Source organism: Candoia aspera, chromosome 13, assembly GCF_035149785.1.
Source record: "Candoia aspera isolate rCanAsp1 chromosome 13, rCanAsp1.hap2, whole genome shotgun sequence".
Lineage (NCBI taxonomy): Eukaryota > Metazoa > Chordata > Lepidosauria > Squamata > Boidae > Candoia > Candoia aspera.
This window is the reverse complement of record NC_086165.1, coordinates 5,101,240-5,121,612: the sequence shown is the minus strand read 5'-3', so window position 1 is coordinate 5,121,612 and position 20,373 is coordinate 5,101,240. Positions and strand designations below refer to the sequence as shown.

Below are 20,373 nucleotides of genomic sequence, written 5' to 3'. Positions count from 1 at the left end.
CCAGAGCTTATAAGGGATGGAAACCTATATTTGCACCATTCCAGTAGGTGAGTGGGGAGAATACAGTGATTGGGTACATTCACAACTGTTACTTTTCACCTGGGCACAGGTTGGTAGTTCTCAGGTTTCTGGCAAAAGCAACAAACCTACATAATTCCTGTAAGCCAACGATCCACCCCGGGTGCCCTTCACCCTCTCAGGCAGACAGCAGAAGCTCCAGCTGATGAGTCCTTAGAATAGCGATCTCCGTCCCGAAGCTTCAATCACTGCCCTGTCCTTTCAAGACCAGCATGGCAGAGAGTATTTGGAAGGGCCGAAAGGAAAGCTTCAATCCACGCTCTTCCAGAGTCAAGGAGGTGTTAGGATCAGGCCGTTCAAGGAGGTCACACCTGCAGGAGACGGTGGTACTGTGAGAGATTGGCCTTTGGAAAAAGCTCACCATTGAGACCTTCTCTTTGCACTTACACAATGGCCTCTTGGACCGGGAAGCGCATTTGGAGCCAGGTATCAACCGTGCTGCCGTGTGACTCGTAAAGCCTGACGACCAAGGCGTCTGGCCTGTCCTCTGCCTGGGGAAAGAGATGAAGAAAGTTCCCCTGGTCAGCTCAACACTGGTCTTTAGTTCTGTGTAGCTTCTGCTCTTGTAAGGGGCTGCTAGGGACAAAGAAAGGCATGCGTGAATCCTGCCTTAGAACACAAGATTGCCTGAAATATTCACTGAAAGCAGGAAGAGGGAGAGAGAACTGGCAGCTGCGGCTAATCCGCGTTGTCTCAGACAAGCTAGCTTCCAAGTTGAACATGAAGCTCATCAAATCCCAGTAGATTTAGGCTAAACTGTAATGGTCTGTGGGAATGACCCTGGGAGACAGGAGGAAGAGATGCAGCCTAGACAACCATCAGCTAAGTGGCAGCTGAGCCTGCCGAAGGAATGGGGGTGTGGCAAACATCTCAGAAGGGGACCCTCCCTCCCTAGGTTCTTGGACTGAAAAGGTGATGGGAGGGGTGTACTTTCAGACTTGCAAGATTGATGTCAGCCTTGCAAGGTAGTCCAGACAGGAAGCACATCCAGATTAACTGAATATAGTTTATTGTAAGGTTACATTAACAGAGTCTTGCAGGTCTGAAAGTACATCTCCCCCCATCACCTTTCCAGCCCAAGACACTAGGAAGGGTCCCTTCTGAGACATTGGCCATACCCATATTCCTTCGGTGGGCTCAGCTCCCCCTTATCCGACCGTTCCCTTGGCTGCGGCTCTTCCCCCTGTCTCCCAAGGTCATCCCCATGTACCATTACATAAATTCAGAGATTGGGTCCGCACACTGCATGGAGCATGCTTTGTTGGACAAGCCCCCATGGCCTGCTTCAGACATCTCCCGAAGGCAGAAACCATCTTGATAGACTACAGTGACTGAATTCATGCAACACATGAAGCCAACACCAGACAAGCCCTGTCTTGGTCTAGTGTGAAGTCTCCACTGTAGCCCCAGTCTCAGGTCACCCATCTTTCTTCAGCCCCTTACCTGCTTTATAGTTTCCAGAACAACAGCTGGGGACAGCACAGAAAATGCGCTCCAGACTGGACATGGCCCAGGAGCCCCCTCCACTATATGAAGAGGAAAATTCAAGCTGTATGCCTGCTGGATGACCCCCGCTTCTTGGAAAGAACCTGTTGAAAAGAAAGCTGCACAATCAGGGGTGCTACTTAAATTAGACCACCACCAGTTTGGAGGTATTGTTCTCCCTCCAATTTTCCTAGCATCTTCCCACTGCTTCTGCCAATCTTCCCACTGGCCCAGCAATTCCCAGCCGTTGTATGTTTGGTGGCCTCTGTGCTAATGATGGGATTCATGAAAAAATTAACAACCGATCTGCAGAAACTAGATAAATAACAATCCTGTGTATGTGGCTGCAAAAGAGAGAGAGAAGAGAGAAGACAACAAGTTGGCAATGCAGAAACCATCCTTGCTGATTTTGGCAGTGCTGCTGGCTCTCAGGAAGGAGGGAACACATTCCAAGGAGGTGGAGGAGATAAGAGGAGGCACAGTCCGGGAGGCAATGGTGGGAAAACGAAGAGGTTCAGGATAGCCCCATCCTAGAGCTTTCCCACATTATTTCCCTGAGGTCAGGTAGAGTAGCTTTAGTCTGGCAAGATCCTGTCTATACGGTGTGAGCAAATAAAGAACTGAAGTTTGAATGGACTGATTCTTCATCATTCTTTGGCTGGGCCTGGCACCGATGCATCCCAGTGAAAATCAGGGATTTCCACCCACACACCCCAATGCTTGAAGGGAGGCTGCTGAGTCACTTGCCCAGGCACTGTGCAGTCTGCCAAGATCAGATCCTCAGATGTTGCTTACCCAGGTGAGGCATCACTGCATAGGTAAATTGGTGGCGTCCAATATCTGCAGTAGCATCGGGGGACTTTGGAGCACGCAACCTTCATGGGAATCAAAACTCATATTACACCAGTGTTTCTCAACCTTAGCCATTTTAAGATGTGTGGACTTCAACTCCCAGAAGTCCCCAGCCAGCCATGACTGACTGAGGAATTCTGGGAGTTGAAGTCCACACATCTTAAAATGGCTAAGGTTGAGAAACACTGTTACACTGTCATCCACACCGCATTCTTTTGGTCTTGACGATCCAAGCAGCCAATGCTGATAGGAATTACATCCTGCCCTTCTAATGCATTAAACACAACTTGAAGTTGCTAAGACCCATGATCACCCTACAAAACATAAAAAACAGTCAACCAAAAAAACAAAGACAAAAGTGAAAAATTTAAAAAAAAAATAATAAAAGCAGGCAAGGGCAGAGTCATTCCCCAAATCGTTTCTGGCATAACCCAGTAACTCCTACCATCCACCAGAACTCACAGGGAAAGGCTCATCACGTTACCATGGACCGAGCAGCCATATTTGCAGTCGTTTAACAGCGCGACCCCAAAGCCATGCTCGGACAAGTCTGTCCATTTGTGGTTCCACACCTAAAAAAGAAAAAAACCCAAGCTGTTTTCAAGGCAGCTGTGATCTAGAACACTTAAGCGTGGGTACCAGGTTTGCAAGAACCAATTGTTTTAATTAAAACTGGCATGGGGGTCAACAAGGCATGCCACAAGCCCCTTTCAGGCTTGAGTTGCAAGGGAAGTCTGTGAGACAGAGGTGTTTGCAGGGCATGGTCAAAAAGTCCAAAATGGCTTGAATAGTAGTAGGAAGGAAATAATAAAAAAAATGTTATCTTTGGGTGGCAGGAGCTGATATACATATACACACATACACACTGTATATATACTATATATATATATTTACAGACACACACAATATATATATATATACACACACACACACACACACACACTCTATTTTTATTTTTATATATATATATATATATATATATTGTTTTAATATAAGGGGAGTGAGCAACTGTATTTAGTCATTTTTATAATGAGCCAATGGAATGATTTATAGAAATAGTGACTTTGGTTTAATATAGAGTAAGGGATTGATTATGGAAAATCGTTGCATATTCTTGCTGTTAAAAGTCAGAAGTCACCTCTCTCTAACTTTTTCAAAAAACAAAACATTCTTCTGTTTTTTCACATCTTTCTAGTTTTTTTCTTTGTAGTTTTTTATTTTTCCGTAGCTTTTGTCTTTCTCTGAAACTTAACAAAATTCTTATAGACAAAAGATCCAAGATGGCGCCCAAAATAGAGCAATCGAAGAGCTGCACATAAACCAGGAGAACTTGGATTGCTCCATCATGGCACCATCTTGATTTTTTTTTTAAATCATACCCTGCACATACCCCTGTTATGAGAAGAGCCTCACCTCAAACCGGGCCCAATCCCAGGAAGTGTTCCAATGCGTCGGTCTCTGCAGGTGGCCAAACTGGATCTCGTAAGTGGCGTTTGGGCTCCGAACCTTTGCTGGAAACTCCACCTTGAGGAACTTGTGAGCTTCGTTCCAGTCAACCTGCCCAGCAGGGAGATGTAAAATGTGTTATAACAAGAAGGGAGGAGGAAGCAGACTTGGGGGTTTCTGGACTATAACAACAATGATCCTAGTAGAAGACATACCATCTTAACAGCTACACCGAACAGGCAGAGGAAGGAAAATGAATGCGGTGTAGATCTGAAACTAGATCTACTGGAAAGAGTGCAGAGAAGAGCAACCCAGATGGTAAGGGGCTTGGGGGCTAATCCGACAAAGAGCAGTTAAAGGAACTTGGAATGTTCAGCCTAAAGAAGAGAAGGCAAAGGGGAGACATGATAGCAGTCTTTCAATACATGAAGGGATGTCCCAGGGGAGAGGGCATAGATTTATTCTCCCGGAGGGTAAGACAAAAACTAATGGGTAGAAGCTTTACCGTGAGAGATCCAAACTTGAACACAGGAGGAATTTCCTGACTGTCAGAGCTCTTAAGCAATGGAACCGCCTGCCTCTTGAAGTTGTGGGGGTTTTCAAGAAAAGACTGGACAGTCATTTGTCCAGAAAGGTATGAGGATTCCTGCACTGGGCAGAAGGTTGGGCCAGAAGACCTCCATAGTCCCTTCCAACCTATGATTCTAGATTATACTGAAGTTCAGTGTTTGGGACCAACAGGTGGGGAACTGCAGGATCAGCAAGGAACATTGTAATGGCATGTGGGAATGACCTTGAGGGACCAGGGGAAGAGATGCTGCCTAGAGAACGATCAGATAAAAGAGGGAGGAGTCCAGAGCTGCATAATGGTCAGAGAAAGGAACTTAGGAAGGATCCACCCCAAATGGGGTGTCAAAAGGGACGGCAGGAGATTTGTACTTTCAGACTTGCAAGATTCTGTTAAGGTAGCCTTACAATAAAGTAGAATTAGCTCATCTGGTCTTCTTTTCTGTCAGGTTTACCTGGAAGGGCTGACACATTTTTTAGTTTTAAACAGTGTGGCAGGTATCCTGCTTTCAAATAACTCAGATTTCTGCTTTTCTGGAGACCAAAGGCGGCAACATCATCGGTAGCGTAAAATCAAAAGGTTTTGGCCCATTTTGAGGGTTTAAAGAGTGGAAATGGGAAGGATTTGACTCCCAGAGGCTTCCTATATCCATTTCTACCTTTATATCTCCAGAAGCTGGAGCCACCAGCCAGGAATGACCAATTCCAGATTTAAATGATGCCCTCTAGTTTAAAAAGACAGAAGACATAATTCAGGAAGGATCTTAACAGTTGAATAAACTAAAATACACTGTGAATTATGGAAGACACAAGACATAATTATTAGTAAATTATAGTATTAGTAAATTGTAGGAGACAGAAGTAATAATGATTAAAAATAACTAGCACAAAAAAGGATTTTTCACTGGCAGTTATTACTAAGGAAGGGAGATCTGCAGATGCGGAGAAGAAAGAAAATTTTACCAAGCTGATAAACATTTCTGAAAAAAAAAAAAGCAAACCTGAGTCCGGAAGGAGATGTAAGGACTTGCTGCATCCAGGATGACCTCTTGGGTTAGGACGCTCCTCTCGCTGATCTGCAGGGAGAAGGTCACGCTGCCTCTCAGGCCACCCGGGATGGAAATTTCCAGGGGTTTAAGGAGATGTGTGATGGGCTTCCTGGAAGAAAGAGTACCTAGAAAATTGCTGGCTCAAAATTATAGGTAGTCCTTGACTTACGACCATTCGTTTAGTGACCGAAGTTACAATGCCACTGAAAAGGCAGCTTGCAACCCATCCTCGCGTTTACAACCTCTGCCATGTCCTTGCGGTCACGTGCTCATGATTCAGGCGCTTGACAACCATCGTGCATTTATGATGGTTGCAATGTCCTGCGGTCACGTGATCGCCATTTGCGACCTTCCCAGTCTCCTTCCAACAAGCAAAGTCAATGGGGAAGCCGGCAGGGAAGGTCGCAAGTCACGGTCACGTGACATCTTGCTTAACAACTGTGGTTATTCGCTTAACGATTGTGGCGAAAAAGGTCGTAAAATCAGGAGTGGTCACATGATGCCTCACTTAACTCCAAAGTCAGCCCAGAAGTGGGTGGGGCTACCTTTCCCTGCAACTCCCCCTTCCAGTGGGCAGCTGGGGAGGGAACTCTCACTCTTCCCAGTGATTTTTTGCAAAGGATTATTGGGAGTTAATTCAAGGGTGATCCGACGGCTGCAGGTTGCCCACCCCTGCAGCACAATGATCTTCAGGCTCCTACCTGGTCTCCAGATGGTAATCCATCACATCCCAGGCATCCCAGTACAGAGGAACATCATCAAAGACCACGAACTGGTTAGCCTGGCAGCCATCAGGAACAGCCTCTCTGCAATGAGAAGGCCAAATCAGAGCGGTCAAGGGGGAACTGCCCTGTTTGCAGAACTTACTATCAATCATGTACTTGGATGCCGAAGTACCTCTTTGGGTGTACTAAGGCAAGGGATGCCACGCGCCCCAAAGGGTCCAGGCAGGCTTGGATGACACCATTTGCCAACGTAACAGAACCGTCTGCCTGGGGGAAAAAAAAATAAAGATTTCCTATGTATACAACCAGATAAACTAATTCTACTTTATTGTAAGGCTACATTGACAGAATCTTGCAAGTCTGAAAGTACAATTCTCCCCCTGTCTCCTTTACACCCCAAGAAACTAGGGAGGGTCCCTTCTGAGCCTCTTGCCCCACCCACTATCCAGCTGAGGACTACGCTGTCTCTTATCTGACCATTCCCTTGGCAGCGTCTCTCCCCACCTCATCTCCCAAGGTCTTTCCCACAGTCCACTACATGGTGTTAACTACCACCATCTTTAAAGCTTAGATAACTCAAAAGCCAGTTATTCTATGGCTGTAGCTTTCAACTGGTTAGAACAAGCTCACCTCTTTATGGACCGTCACAGGATGTGGAGGAGATAAGGACTCTTGAATGGCACAGAAGCCCATGCTGGGAACTGTCACTAAAGCTGGTGTTGAAAGACACAGAAGGGGACAGAGGGATTAGATCTTTTTAATCAGTTCCCAGTCAATCTAGAGAAAGATGCATTTGTTTAAGGTGCCCGAGACGTTTTAGGCAGGGGCTCTAGCCATGAATACAGCCTACAACCGAAGCAGCATTGCCACCTAAAGTCTCAGATCCTTGGGGTCCTGCTTTGGAAACAACTTCGGTTCTTTCCCACGGTAAAGTGTTGACAACCAGGGTGGTGTCGCTGCTCTTGTCACTGCTGGCCAGCAGCTCTCCGCACAAAGAATGGATGGCGTCTTTCAGAAGCTGAGCTCCAGAACTGCGAATTTCTTGGGGGAAGGACAGGAAGAGAGAAAGAATTCCGTCAAAGGACTGTCCACCTTCAGAATGAGCTATGGCGATAATGTATATTACAAGTGGAAACTTAAGGCCTCCTCTGCTGCAAAAGGGAGCAGATTAAACCAGGGTTATAAATCTAAGCCTCTTTCTTAGCCCTCATGTGGAGTCTTTCGCAGCCTTTGTATGGTGCAGGTAGAACCTCAGATCTTCAGAAAGAGCTTCAGGTTTCCCACTGTGTACTGACCTTTCCTCTGCCCTGCTCCCCAGGATATAACAATCTGGTTTTTATGGCTCTGCTAAAAGGAAGAAGGGCACCCTGTGCTGAGCAGAACCATGGATAAAGATAACTTGATCCTGTCCACCAGGACTGGCACTAAATCACCAGCGTATCAGAACTGTATGTGGTGTTTTGAGCCACAGTCTCTCTCTTGTGAGCCAAGCCAAGCAGCAGTGCCTCAGGACTCCAGTGGCCAGCTGTGGTCCCTGAGCCTTGGCAGCTGCCTAACAACCAATTCCCAAGGCCAGTCCCTCCTCACCTGAGTAGTATCCCATGGCATCCTCTACTACAAGCTGGATACAACTGCCTGGCAAGACATCATGGAATTGGTTCAAGAGCAGCAGCCTGCAGCCAGAAAAAGAGGGGAGTCAGTGGAGAGAGAGCACCTACAGAGGAGTATGGAAGACCTCAGAAAGATGCACCTGGATCTACTCATAGCTTGGGGTAATCAGGAGTGTTATGTGGCTGGACTAATTATTCTGCATAAATTAGCAGGCTCACAATTATTTCATTCTGCATGGGTCATTTGCACCAGCCTCAGTCTGGTGACGATCCTAGTAAAATTAATAAAGTATATCCCACAAGCCCCCAGTGTGCCCACCCGGGTACTCCGTCATTGGTTGTGCAGTATATGAAACGGCAGAAATGTTCCTCTGATTCTTTTTCTGGTGCAACCAACAAAAATGTCGGGTTCTCATGTTAAGGCTGAGAATTTGTCTGCATGATTCCGAAGATACGTTTGGCACCAGGCTCATTTATCCACAGAGTCAACGTGACAGATTCTCTCCCCCCTCGGCCTACAATCCTGTTTTTTTGCATTCCTTTTTGGCTGCTAGAAGGGCCATTCTTAGAATGTAGGAGCTTGTGGATTTAGGAAAGACCAACATTTTGCATTTCCAGGTTATACCTCCAAAGGTGCTGAAGCTGAGCAGAAGGGTACTGGAAAGGAGGCTTCCGCAACAAAGCCAAGCTACTGAGAACCTCGACATCGTGAAGTAAACGCTCACATTCCCTGTTCCCCTTTTTAATCTGAATCCAAAGAGAAAATAATTGGATTTTATGCAAAATGTCCAGTGACTTAAAAATAAAAATGGAAAAATGAGGCATTAGGGAATGAAAGCAGATTAGAAAGCCTACTAAGTTACTGCAAATATAGATATTTGGGCATGTAGACACAATAACCAGCAGCAATATTAAACATCAATAATAGCTGTATACAGGTAGTCCTCACTTAACAACCATTCGTTTAGTGACAGTTCGACTTACGACAGTGCTGAAAAACCGACTTACAACTGGTCCTCACACTTATGACAGTCAGAGCGTCCCCAGTGTCATGTGATGACAATTCCGGCACTTGGCAACTGGTTCACATTTATGACTGTCACAGTGTCCTATGGTCACATGATCGCCATTTTCAACCTTCCCAACTGGCTTCCAGCAAGCAAAATCAATGGGGAGCCGCATGATTCACTTAACGACCACATGGTTTGCTTAGCATCTGCAGTGATTCGCTTAATGGCCACCGCAAAAAGGGTTGTAAAATAGGGTTGGATTCGCTTAATGACTGCTTTGCTTAGCAACCAAAATTCCAGTCTCAATTATGGTTAAGTGAAGACTACCTGTCCTGCCCAAGTCCCAACAACTCTGGTTGTTCCCAGACAAATACAGATTTGGGAGACTCTTATGTAAACAGCCAGCAGCAAGTTTTGCCGTAATTTAATTTAATTTTTTTGGTTTGGCATGGCCGCCCACTCCAGAAGACTCTGGGTGGCTCATAAAATCAACTTTGTGCAGGTCTTCCAAGAAAAAAGAATTTGTCCTCCTTTTCCAAAAATCCCTTCCGTGAGCTTTTTCAGTTTGGCCCCAAGCTCAACAATTCAGCAGAAAGACATACAGCTTCATGAAGCAAGAGAAGTAAACACTGAGGCAACCCACAGGACATTTACAAGAAATGCCTGAACAGATTTTATTGATTCTTTACACCCTCAGGAACAGAAGCTCCAGTGTTCCAGATATATTGTCCTGAATCCTGGAGCCTGCTGTGAAGCATTAGCAGAAAGTTCAACAAACTTCCTATGATGGCAGATGCCTTGCGCAGTCTTACCTGCCCGTGAGTTGTGTAGGTACCATTATGCAGCTCCAAAAACAGTTCTCCAACCCAGGTACAGAGCTGAGCCTTTTCCTTCTCCAGGGCAGAGAAAAACTGATCTGGAACAGACATCCGAACCCTGCATGAAAGAAAACCACCATTGCAGGGCAAGTCCCAACCATGATAATCTTGTAGTCACCCCTGGCCCTGCTTTGCCATTTAGGGAAATTACTCTCTTAGGCTTCAGTATCCAAGTACTGTACAGCTAGTCCTCGACTTACGACTGCTCATTTCGAAGGGTTCGAAGTTACGAAGGTGCTGAAAAAAGTGACTTACACCCAGTCCTCACACTTACAACCACCACAGCATCCCTGAAGTCATGCGATCTGGGGACTTGGCAACTGGCTCGCATTTACGATGGTTTTAGCATCCTGAAGTCACGTCATCACCATTTACGACCTTCCCAGCCAGCTTCTAACAAGCAAAGTCAGTGGGGAAGCCAGCAGGGAGGGCTGCAAATCGCGATGTCTCGCTTAACAACTGTGGCAAAAAAGGTTGTAAAATCAAGTGCGGTCACGAGATGCCTCACTTAATGACTGCACTGCTTAACAATGAATTTTCCAGTCCCAATTGTGGTCGTAAGTCGAGGTCTACCTGTACCAAGTTCTAGTTTCTTGGTTTTGTTTGTTTCTAGAGGGCTACAGCTCATGTAGTTTAGTCAAGAGAAACTGACCTGGGTAGACCATCCGCGTCCTCCATTCTCTGTAGCCTGTCCAGCATCTTTTGTGTAGGGCCACCTCCTCCATCCCCAAACCCAAAGAGAACGACGCTGTGATTTACACGGCCCTTATCCTTATTATTCTTCACTGTTCTTAACATCTAGGAGAGATGTAGCATGACGATGAGGGCAGATCTCACATTAACTCTTCCCCTGCTCCACAGCAAACATCATCTTGACTGTGGAGTCCTTGGTGCTCTCTGAGCTCGGTTGTTGACTTGCAGATGTTTCATTACCCAACTAGGTAACATCATCAAGGCGCTGTGATGCAAGCACTGATGATGTTACCTAGTCAGGTATTTGACTAGCCAACAAGCTAGTCAGATGCCTGACTAGCCAACAATATCTGCAAGCCAACGACCAAGCTCAGAGAGCACCAAGGACTCCACAGTTCAACCCTGAGCTACAGAGATTCTCTTCTGCTGGTATCATCTTGACCAGTTTCTCAACCTTGGCAACTTCAAGCTGTGTGGACTTCAACAGCATGGCTGGCTGGGGAATTCTTGGAGTTGAAGCCCACACAGCTTGAAGTTGCCCGGTTGAGAAACACTGGTCTTGACTATTATTTATGGATAGGGCTTCTATTCCACCCCAGATCAGCAGTTCTCCTACTCAACTGCATAATCTTGCAACGTCAAACGTTCATGGGAAAACACTTGGGTCATCTGTATGTTCATCTTGGCTGGTAAGTCTTTTGCGATTGCTTCGCTGTCTTGGCCTCTGCAACATTTTTCAAGGACTGCAGGACCAGGCAGGGCTGGACTGCTGGTGGAACAACAGCATCCCCCAATTCACGTCCAAGTGACCTGAAAGCCAATGGAGCTCTTGCAATAACGACATTGCATTCTTCTCATCGCCAGAACCATCATCAGCCTGGCTACAAAATCTGGAACAGTTACAACTTTCAGATGTTTTTCAAAGACAGATTCAGAGTGCAAGGTTATAATCCAACTGGGACTAAGTAAATCATGACTAGCTTTTTTTTTTAATGAAAGGGGGTAGATGGTCCCAGAGGGGATGTCAATAAGGTATGATGCAGCAAATACTTTTTTTTTAAAGAACGTATCTTGAAGTTTCCTATCTTCATAGGAAGCAGAATTATAATTGATTGGGCTTGTTTCTTCTGCTGAGAAGATGGAGAACCATCTTTGCTGGCTTCACTCACCTCATCCACACAACCAGACAATCCATAGGAATCTGCAGGGGGGAAGTGAGCCAAAACCCGTGATCCATCAATGCCTTCCCAGAAAAAGGTGTTGTGCTATGAGAGAAGATGGAAGGTAGCTGATAAGCAGCCCGGTCCCCACCCAGTTCAATGGGATTTATTCGGAAATAAGTTCCAGACTAACATCAGGGCGAGACCACCCGCTGCTCAGTGGACGCCTAGGTACAAGTTTAATCTAATTAAAACATAAATCTTACAGGGAAAGTGTTCACCAGGTTCCAGCTCAACTTCTGAGTTAGGAAACGACGTATCCCGCAGCCACACATTATTTGTGGCAGTTGTGCTGAGTAACCGAATGTGTCAGGCAACCAGAACTGGTTTGGGGAGAAAAAAATGTGACAAAAGTGCTAAGAATGCACAATTTGCCCTGCTGGGTCCAGAAATAGCATCCATCTAATCCAGTGTGGGAACTTTAAGATGCGTGGACTTCAACTCCCAGAAGAGGATTAGAGGAGCACGCGGAAGGCAGGGAAGGGGGAGTATAAATAGGTAGGCACCTCTAAGCACAGCTTCCCAAATTCCTGCTGGAAGAAACGTTGTCCCTGCAGGAACTGGCGAACCATGGATTCTCCGCTTGGAAGGTTTCCATCCTGGGAGAGAATAAAATACCTGTATTTCAACACCAGGAACTGAATCCCCAAATCTGTAGCAAACTTCAGCTCAGCGATTACCCTCCCACCCAACATGGCTACAGCTAACATGGCTACAGAGTCCCCCTCTTGGGGAGAGATGGGTGGTAATAGAAACTTGAAAAATAAATAAATAAACATTTGAATCTACCATTCATGGTCTTGAGTGTCACAACGATAAGCCGTCTCACTTCTCTCAGAACCTGTTTTCTTTCCAAATCTGACCCACACGCTGCATCCAGTCCCTAGCTAGGCCGCTCTTCATTCACAACTTAGCCTGCCTTAATATTATGTCCTCTGTTAGGATTTTGTCTCTTTTTTTGGATAGGATAATCAAATGCAGGATTATTAACCAGAGTTCCAATGTGTAATTATCAGTAACACAGTCTTTATTGACCATGCAGAGGTGACAATTATCTAGGACAATAATTTATCCCATTCAGAATCAAGCAATTTGGGCACATGCAGATTGGTGGACCTTTGTGTATCACTGGCAATCTGTAGACCTTAATTCAAGAACCACATTTTTAAGGAGCAAGAAGAAATATCTACCAGGTAACTACCTGGAAGATGCAAATACAGGTAGTCCTCACTCAATGACCCTAATTGGGACTCTCGACTCTGTCACTAAGTGACACAGTTGTTAAGCGAAACATCACACAACCATGCTGCTTAGCAACAGCAGTTCCAGCAATCCCAGTCGCTGTCACTGAGTGAATCCCATGCAGTCATTAAGTGAGGACCCACCTGGATCCAAGCCATTCTTGGAAGAAGGTAAGGGACTGCCTCTACTTCAGCTCCCCCCATCCACCTATCTCCCCCCATGTCTGCCCTTTTGGCCGCCCACCAACCCAGAACTTTGAGGACCGATCATAAGCCTTTGTTCAGTGCCGTCATAACTTCGAACAATCACTGAATGAATGGTGGTTAAGCAAGGACAATCTGTAATGCAGCCTTGCCATTTCCACCCAGGTTCCCCCAACCGGTATGAAACGTCCTCCTTTTGCAAATTCTTGAATTGTAGCATACAACCCAGGGTAACAGTTCTTCACCCACTCAAACTGCTGAGCCTGTAGAGGAAAAACCAATATAAATGTCATAAAAATTGTGTTTTCATCATGGCTGCAGTTTATACACAAAAAGTTGTAGCATTAAGATCAGGACCCAGTGGCTAGGTTTACATGGTTTCTCATCGATGAAAGCAACCAAATAAGATGATTAAAATCCATATATAGTGCTAAACCATGGTTTAATGTTTCACTGAATAAACTACAACTGTCTAGGTTCATGTATGTTCTAAGCAAAAATCCATGGTTTACAAACCACGATAATAGGAGTGGTACCCAATTCAAAACCAAAAAAACCACATTATGGTTTATATTCATGAACACATTTAAAAATCGGCATTTACATATTGATTACCTGTGAGCAGACAAAATTGAAGTCCTGGTTCTTCTCCATCAGGCGTATGACACTCACCCAGCTGCGTGCACATTTACGAACCGTCTCTTCATAAGGCCACAGCCAAGCTAAGATCACAATTGCAGGAAAGCAGTTCACAAATACATTTGCTTCATTTTTATGTGGTGCTTAGAGGATTGCTCTGGGTTGGTCTATGATCGTAATAAAGCTATGATTGATTGATAGAAGATGGCTTATCCATTAAAATTTTAATTTTAGTTCATAGTTGCTTTAGGCACATGCTTGACTAGACAGAGATTCTGTTAAAGGTTCAGAAATCTGAAATGGTGGGAGAGTGGATTCTCACACTGATAAAAAGGCAGGTAGGCATGATGTAAATAACGTCCATGTGTGGGCTGGCCCACCTTCTCAGAAGACTGAGCCCAATATGTGGAAATCCTTATGAGAAATAAAGCAAAAAGCTAAATGCTTTGTACTGCCTATATATAAGGTTCATATATGAAAGCAAAAGTACTTGTTGGAATTCTTGTGTGATCTCCTTATCCTTTTTCCTAATTTTACTAATAAGTGCTGAGAAGGACTTGTTCTTTGGATATTTGTTTCCAGTCCCAGCTGCTGCTAGAGGGTTTTGATAAATGGCTGAAATCCGTCCAATTTATTCATATGGCCAGAAACGTTAAACCAACATTCCACCATCGTTCCCTGTAACAGGGAAGGCCATTTTTGAAGGAAGCAGCACAGACAATGCACGAAAAGTGAGGAACAAATACAATTTTAGGGAATAAAAAATTATTACAATATGGGGAGTAATAAAAACAGATATCCAGGTATATAAAATAAGGGTTGTCAAAGCCATTACCAGACCCCCTCGAGCCTGAACAACCTTAAGATGTTCTCCACGGTCACATGAACTACACCTGTAGCCTTTTTAAAACAATGCAATGCAAGTTTTTTAATGATTTTTTTTATCCTGCCTTTATAAATAACTCAAGGTAGGGAACATACCTCATACGCCTTCCTCCTCCTATTTTCCCCACAACAGCAACCCTGTGAGGTGAGTTGGGCTGAGAGAGAGCGACTGGCCCAAGGTCACCCAGTCAGCTTTCATGCCTAAGGCAGGACTAGAACGCACCGTCTCCTGGTTTCTAGTCTGGTGCCTTAATCACTAGACCAAACTAACTGCACTGTGATGCTGCTGTAACATATGCTGATACAGTGAGAAATTTAGTAGCACAATCCTACGGATATGTGCCCCAAATTTCTTTCACTGTATCCATGCCATGCATGGGATATTTTTAAAGCTACTCGCTCCTTCACCTAATTATGTTAAATGACCTGGGACATCTTTCCTAAACTGGAATATATACCATGAGCACTCTTCCTACCAGAATCAATGTGGCAATGGCCCATTGCATGGATGATATGCTGGCTATGTCCGTTCTTCTGGCAGAAAATAGAGTGGGCAAGTTCATGAACGGCAGGAAAAGTTGCAGGGTTGTTGACATCACACAAGTTCACCATTTGGTTTGCTACGTAAAGCACCTGGAAGCTCCGCTGATTTTCCTCTCCAAGGAGCTATGCAACAAAGGAAATAGAATTTCATACTGACAAATTAAATTACTCAAATAAACCTAATGAAGGAATAAGGTTATATTTGGAACTCAAATTGCAAATGCAGAAGAACGGTGGTGCTTTCAACAGAAACATATCCTGTTGGGATGACTCCATAAATGAATTCTTGACCAAGTCAACAATGCGTTGTTGTTAATTAGCAACCAAAAAGATTTACGTCCATGCAGACCTGTAGATATAACCTTTTTTTTGTAATTCGTTCAATCATGTCTGATTCTCGGAGACTGCCTGGACAAGTCCCTGCAGTTCTCTTGGCAAGGTTTTTCGGAAGGGGTTTGCCGTTGCCTCCTTCCCGGGGCTGAGAGAGAGGGACTGGCCCATGGTCACACAGCTGGCTTTGTGCCCAAGGCAAGACTAGAACTCACAGTCTCCCGGTTTCTAGCCTGGTGCCTTAAGCACTAGACCACATCGTAATTAAACTAAAAGGCAGGTTAAGTTCCTGTGTGTCATGCATATTTGATACCAATGCTAAAGAAAATTGCCCAACTTCAGTCAGAAAAATAATTATTGTGGAGAACCTAAGGAATGAGAACAGGTGGCCACAGAACAACACCTCAAAGCAGCCCTCACCCCCCAAAACAACACTTCAAATTGGAACTCAACAATATCTGGGAGTCAAAAATTAAAAAGCAAGAAAAAAATCATAAGGCACCAGAGTACATTAAAATGGCAAAAACAATACCTTGGCCATGTCCAAAAGGATTTCAAAGTCAACCAGAAGCTCATGGACATCCCGATTGTAAACCACCAGCTCTGCTCTATGCAAGGAGAATGTTTTGTTTGGATCAGGGGGTGCAATCATGCTACCCTTCCCAGCTCCAAAGAGACCATTGCAGGCAACCTCCAGATACAGGGTCAAGCTGCAGAAGTGAAAGAGGTGCATGTGATATCATCTTTCTGCTTTTTTAATCCATGGGTTTAGATTAGGTTACCAGTGATTACACTGATACTGCAAAGGTCTCCAGCCAAAACTGGCAAATATTTTTTCTTTCCATTGGTATTTTGGCAAGTTATGTTTTTCTTAAGTTTCATGTCAGCTGATTACGAACTGCGTGCTCTGTGCTTTTTTAACATCTGGCATTTCCAGGATACGATTGTTATGCTAAGATTATTAAACTGTTCAAATGCTTTTAAGCATTTTTCTATATAAAGATTTATGTAAAGGGAAAGAAGAAATATCCTTTCAAAACAGTTACCCCAAGAATCACATCTTAAACACACTGAATAAATTACTTTCTAAATACACCTCTTCTGGGGAGAGCCATCATAGTTTCAAAATCGATAAAATAAAGATTAAGAAAGGTCCCTCCATCTGCTATCTACCTCTTAACATTAGAGAAATGTAAGAATTCTCTTTACTTAGTTCAAAACAAATTACCAAAATCTGATTTTTTTCCTAACCAGGATGGAAAGAATTTGCAGTTGAAAAGAATGAGCATGGGAGGAATTAAAACACTGACAAGTTCATCCCAATTAAATTGCTAGAGCAGCATTATTTCCATACCAATACCCTGATCCCAAAACACTGACTCACCTGTGAGGGTCTGTGTCCTTTAGACTGTTTGTCAGCACATAGCTGGTCTTCTCACCTTCCTGAGTCAAACTCTAATAATGGCAAATAATATATTGTTGTGCATGTAGACAGGAAGAGGCTAGGCTGCATTGTCAGTACATTCACAAAAGCCACTATTCTGCAAAAGATATTTTTTAATTGAAGCTGCTACAATGCAGCCTATTTTTTTTAAAAAAGCAGCTGCTTCCTAGCAAGGCCTCCTGCTTTCTTCTCTCTTTGCCATCAGCCTGCTGTTTTAAAATGAAATTAGGGGCATTACACATTTTTATAAATATAAGATTTATCTCCAGAATTTTCTCCAATGAATAGCATTTGAGGCGGCTTTATTTGTTGAGCATGTATTTGCCTTTTCAGAAAGGGGGCAATTTCTTTCCTTTTCTAGATGAGGAGAACAAGAAGATCCCAAAGAGGATCCAGCTGGTGACATTCATGACAGTCACTTACCTGAATGGGCTGGGCATCCCTCCAAACCATTCCTTCTCCATCGCTTTCCCAAAGAAGGTGCACTTCCTTTCCAGTCCAGTTTTTGGGGATGCTAAGTTCAACTTTAAACCAGCAGGTATGCCACCTGAGAAAAGTGACACTGAAACTGTCAGAATGCCTTTGTTTCCCTTAACTAAAGAGTACTTTCCCAGTTCCATTCAACCACCACCTCCTTAGGATATGCATGAAAAAACCTTAATAGGAGCCCAACACATTCTCCATAAAAAGGCTCAAGCGTCTACTGAACAGAAGGACAAAGATAATGATTTGCATAGCGGCCTCAAGTAAATGCTTCTTTTTATTTACTAAGCAAATTTTGTTTCCTGGTTAGAATGTTCTTCTTAGAGAAGCTTATCAAGCCAGGCTGGGGGGGTGGGATCAGCTATGGTAGGCCATTCCTCCAAAAGGTGTGTGTTTTTTCATTGGTTCTCAGAGTCAGAATTCTGAACTACTTAATAACTAAAGCACAAACCACTCATTTTCTTCACGAAGGAAATGAGATGAAAAATTCATCCCTGAATAATACTTAGGTAAAGGTAAAGGTTTCCGTTGACATTAAGTCCAGTCGTGTCCGACTCTAGGGGGTGGTGCTCATCTCCGTTTCAAAGCCGAAGAACCGGCGTTTGTCCATAGACACTTCCATGGTCATGTGGCCAGCATGACTAAACGGAACGCCCTTACCTGCCCGCCGAAGTGGTACCTATTAATCTACTCACATTTGCATGTTTTCAAACTGCTAGGTTGGCAGGAGCTGGGACTAGCAACGGGAGCTCACCCCGTCACATGGATTCGAACCACCAACCTTCCGATCGGCAGCTCAGCGGTTTAACCCGCAGCGCCACCACGTCCTAATACTTACTTCCTAATAAATACTTACGTTTGTCCAAAACTATCCCCAACTTTAATAGGGCTGAATTCTTGTCTGATAGCTTCATTGTATGGAATTCGTTTAGAAGTTTCGAAGTAAGAAAGAGACACCAACGCACACGTGTCACCAAACAGCCTGTTAAAAACACACAAGGTTTTATCCCTTTGAAACAGCACGCAAAAGGACAAGGCATTCACAGAGCCTGAAGACAGCATATTCCTCCAAGATAACCTTGTTATACTGCTCCAGGGTACTGCCTCACTGCTTCAACACTGCAGACTTCAAATCTGCACATGCCTTCTTAGGACTGGATTCATTAAGTAAAGGCTCTTATCCACAAAAGCAACTTTCCCCAAACAGGTGGCACTGAGGTGGGTTGTCCTCCAGCTTTCACAATCACTAGCTGGAGAGACTTCTATAGCTTAATTAAAATGGGGTTGACTAGTTTGTGGATAAGTTGGGCAAAGGCAGCTAGTCTCGTTATGATTCAGTGTGAACTCTAACAACTGAGTTAAATTCATCAATGGTTAAAATTAATCATTGATTAGCATACAATGCAAATGCAGGTAAAATCTTTTCCAGGACCACAATCAGTGTTTAAGTCAGCACACAAATATGTTTGACCAGTTGCTTTTAAAAGTATTTTTGAAGATTCACATCTGAAATGCACTGAATCAACTAAAGCATCAATGCTGCTAAGGATTTTCTCCCCTTCCTTCCTTTTTCCTACATTCTATCCCGCAGGGATGACCAATAAGCAATAGATTATACGTTCAAATAAATGTTTTTCAAATTTGGCATCTTTAAGATGTATAGACTTCAACTCCCAGAATTCCCCAGCCGGCATGCTGGCTGGGGAATTCTGGGACTTTAAGTCTACATATCTTAAAGTTGCTAGGGTTGAAAAATACTGCTGTAGAGCATGAGAAGGCACTATGGGGTCACATCTTAGAGTTGCCAAGATTGAAAAACTCAGCCTTAAATGATGCCTGAGCTACATAAATCTTCAAGTGGTGATTTCCATAGGAAGGAACTAATTAAAACTATCAGCTAAATTGCTGCAATTAAAACTACTTTCCAAGGAACAGGAGCAAAAAAGGTTGCTCCAAGCCAACATCTTCATTCTAATCCAATGCAGATGATTCAAGCGGGATGGTTCGCCTACTTTAATTTCTAATAAAAACTTTATATACAGAGCAACGTCTTTCGTGGCACAAGAGATAAAACCGCTCTTTATTAGAAAAAAGAAAAGCCAGTCAGAGAAGAAAGCTCAATATTTGGCAACCACACTGGAGCTTCTGTGCTACTTCTTAACAGTAAAACGCAGGGCCTTCAGTCCTGGATTTGCCCAGCTACATAAACCTTTAAAATTGCCCCATTTTTCTCTCCGCAGCAGAACAAGCGCAGCGTTTTGAAAACGGGACTAAGAAAAAGGGGAAGGCTTTAGGAGACGGACCAGCCCTAGCCCACCTGCCCCGGAGGTTACAATCCACGAAATATTCCTGTGAGATAAACTTTTCGACCCGTTCGAGGGTAGTGCGCCGATGCTTCAGCACCACGGGCTTTAAATCGGTTCCTGCCATGCCTTCTTGAGACCAAAGCTTTCCCTTCTGGTACGGCACCGAAATCATTCCGCCGGACCCTCAAGCGGCTACAAAGTTTCCGCCCCTTCCGGAGAATACATGGCAGTAGGCCGCGAGAGAACACGGCGCATGTAGGCGCTGTCTGCCCCTAGCGGCCAAGGAAGAGTAGTGCACTTTCCTAAAGATAAATGCTGTATTTCAATCTGTGAAAGCTTCACTGGGGGAAAAGAGGACGTTGAATAAATCAGTCTTTTCAACTCTTGTTCTGTTTTGAATCTATCCCATTCTTTATCAGGACAAACGAACGTGGTTCTTCCTGCCTCTTACTTTAACTTTACAACCACCCGATAAAGTAGGTTGAGTTGAGATAGTTAAAGCTTTGCTGCTTTTTAAGCCTAAATTTCCGATTTAGCAGGTGGTCTTAAGCCAAGAATACTTTGGAAAACCTAGCATATTCCAGGTAAGTATCATTAAATATACCTCTGGATAAGTATTTTCTTCCATGCCTAGCAAAGCCGATTTTCAGGGAAACAGAGTACTTTTATTCATCTATTTACTTAA

The 20,373-nt window shown here is 44.1% G+C and overlaps 1 protein-coding gene across 1 annotated transcript; it reads right to left on the bottom strand.

Annotated features, from left to right (window-relative positions):
* Positions 1 to 7: 7 nt before the first annotated feature.
* MAN2C1 (mannosidase alpha class 2C member 1) lies at positions 8 to 19,897 on the bottom strand. Its single transcript, XM_063314214.1, has 26 exons — positions 19,700 to 19,897; positions 18,239 to 18,364; positions 17,323 to 17,446; positions 16,840 to 16,910; positions 15,988 to 16,165; positions 15,059 to 15,248; positions 13,674 to 13,780; positions 13,211 to 13,321; positions 12,120 to 12,212; positions 11,820 to 11,936; positions 11,563 to 11,658; positions 10,353 to 10,498; positions 9,635 to 9,758; positions 8,438 to 8,559; positions 7,790 to 7,875; positions 7,073 to 7,243; positions 6,833 to 6,915; positions 6,375 to 6,469; positions 6,179 to 6,283; positions 5,430 to 5,586; positions 3,829 to 3,972; positions 2,878 to 2,987; positions 2,359 to 2,438; positions 1,522 to 1,667; positions 466 to 569; positions 8 to 389 (listed from the first exon to the last, which is right to left on the bottom strand). The coding sequence occupies exons 1-26, from the start codon at positions 19,858 to 19,860 to the stop codon at positions 260 to 262; spliced, it is 3,177 nt and encodes a 1,058-aa protein (XP_063170284.1). The 5' UTR covers positions 19,861 to 19,897; the 3' UTR covers positions 8 to 259.
* Positions 19,898 to 20,373: the final 476 nt, after the last annotated feature.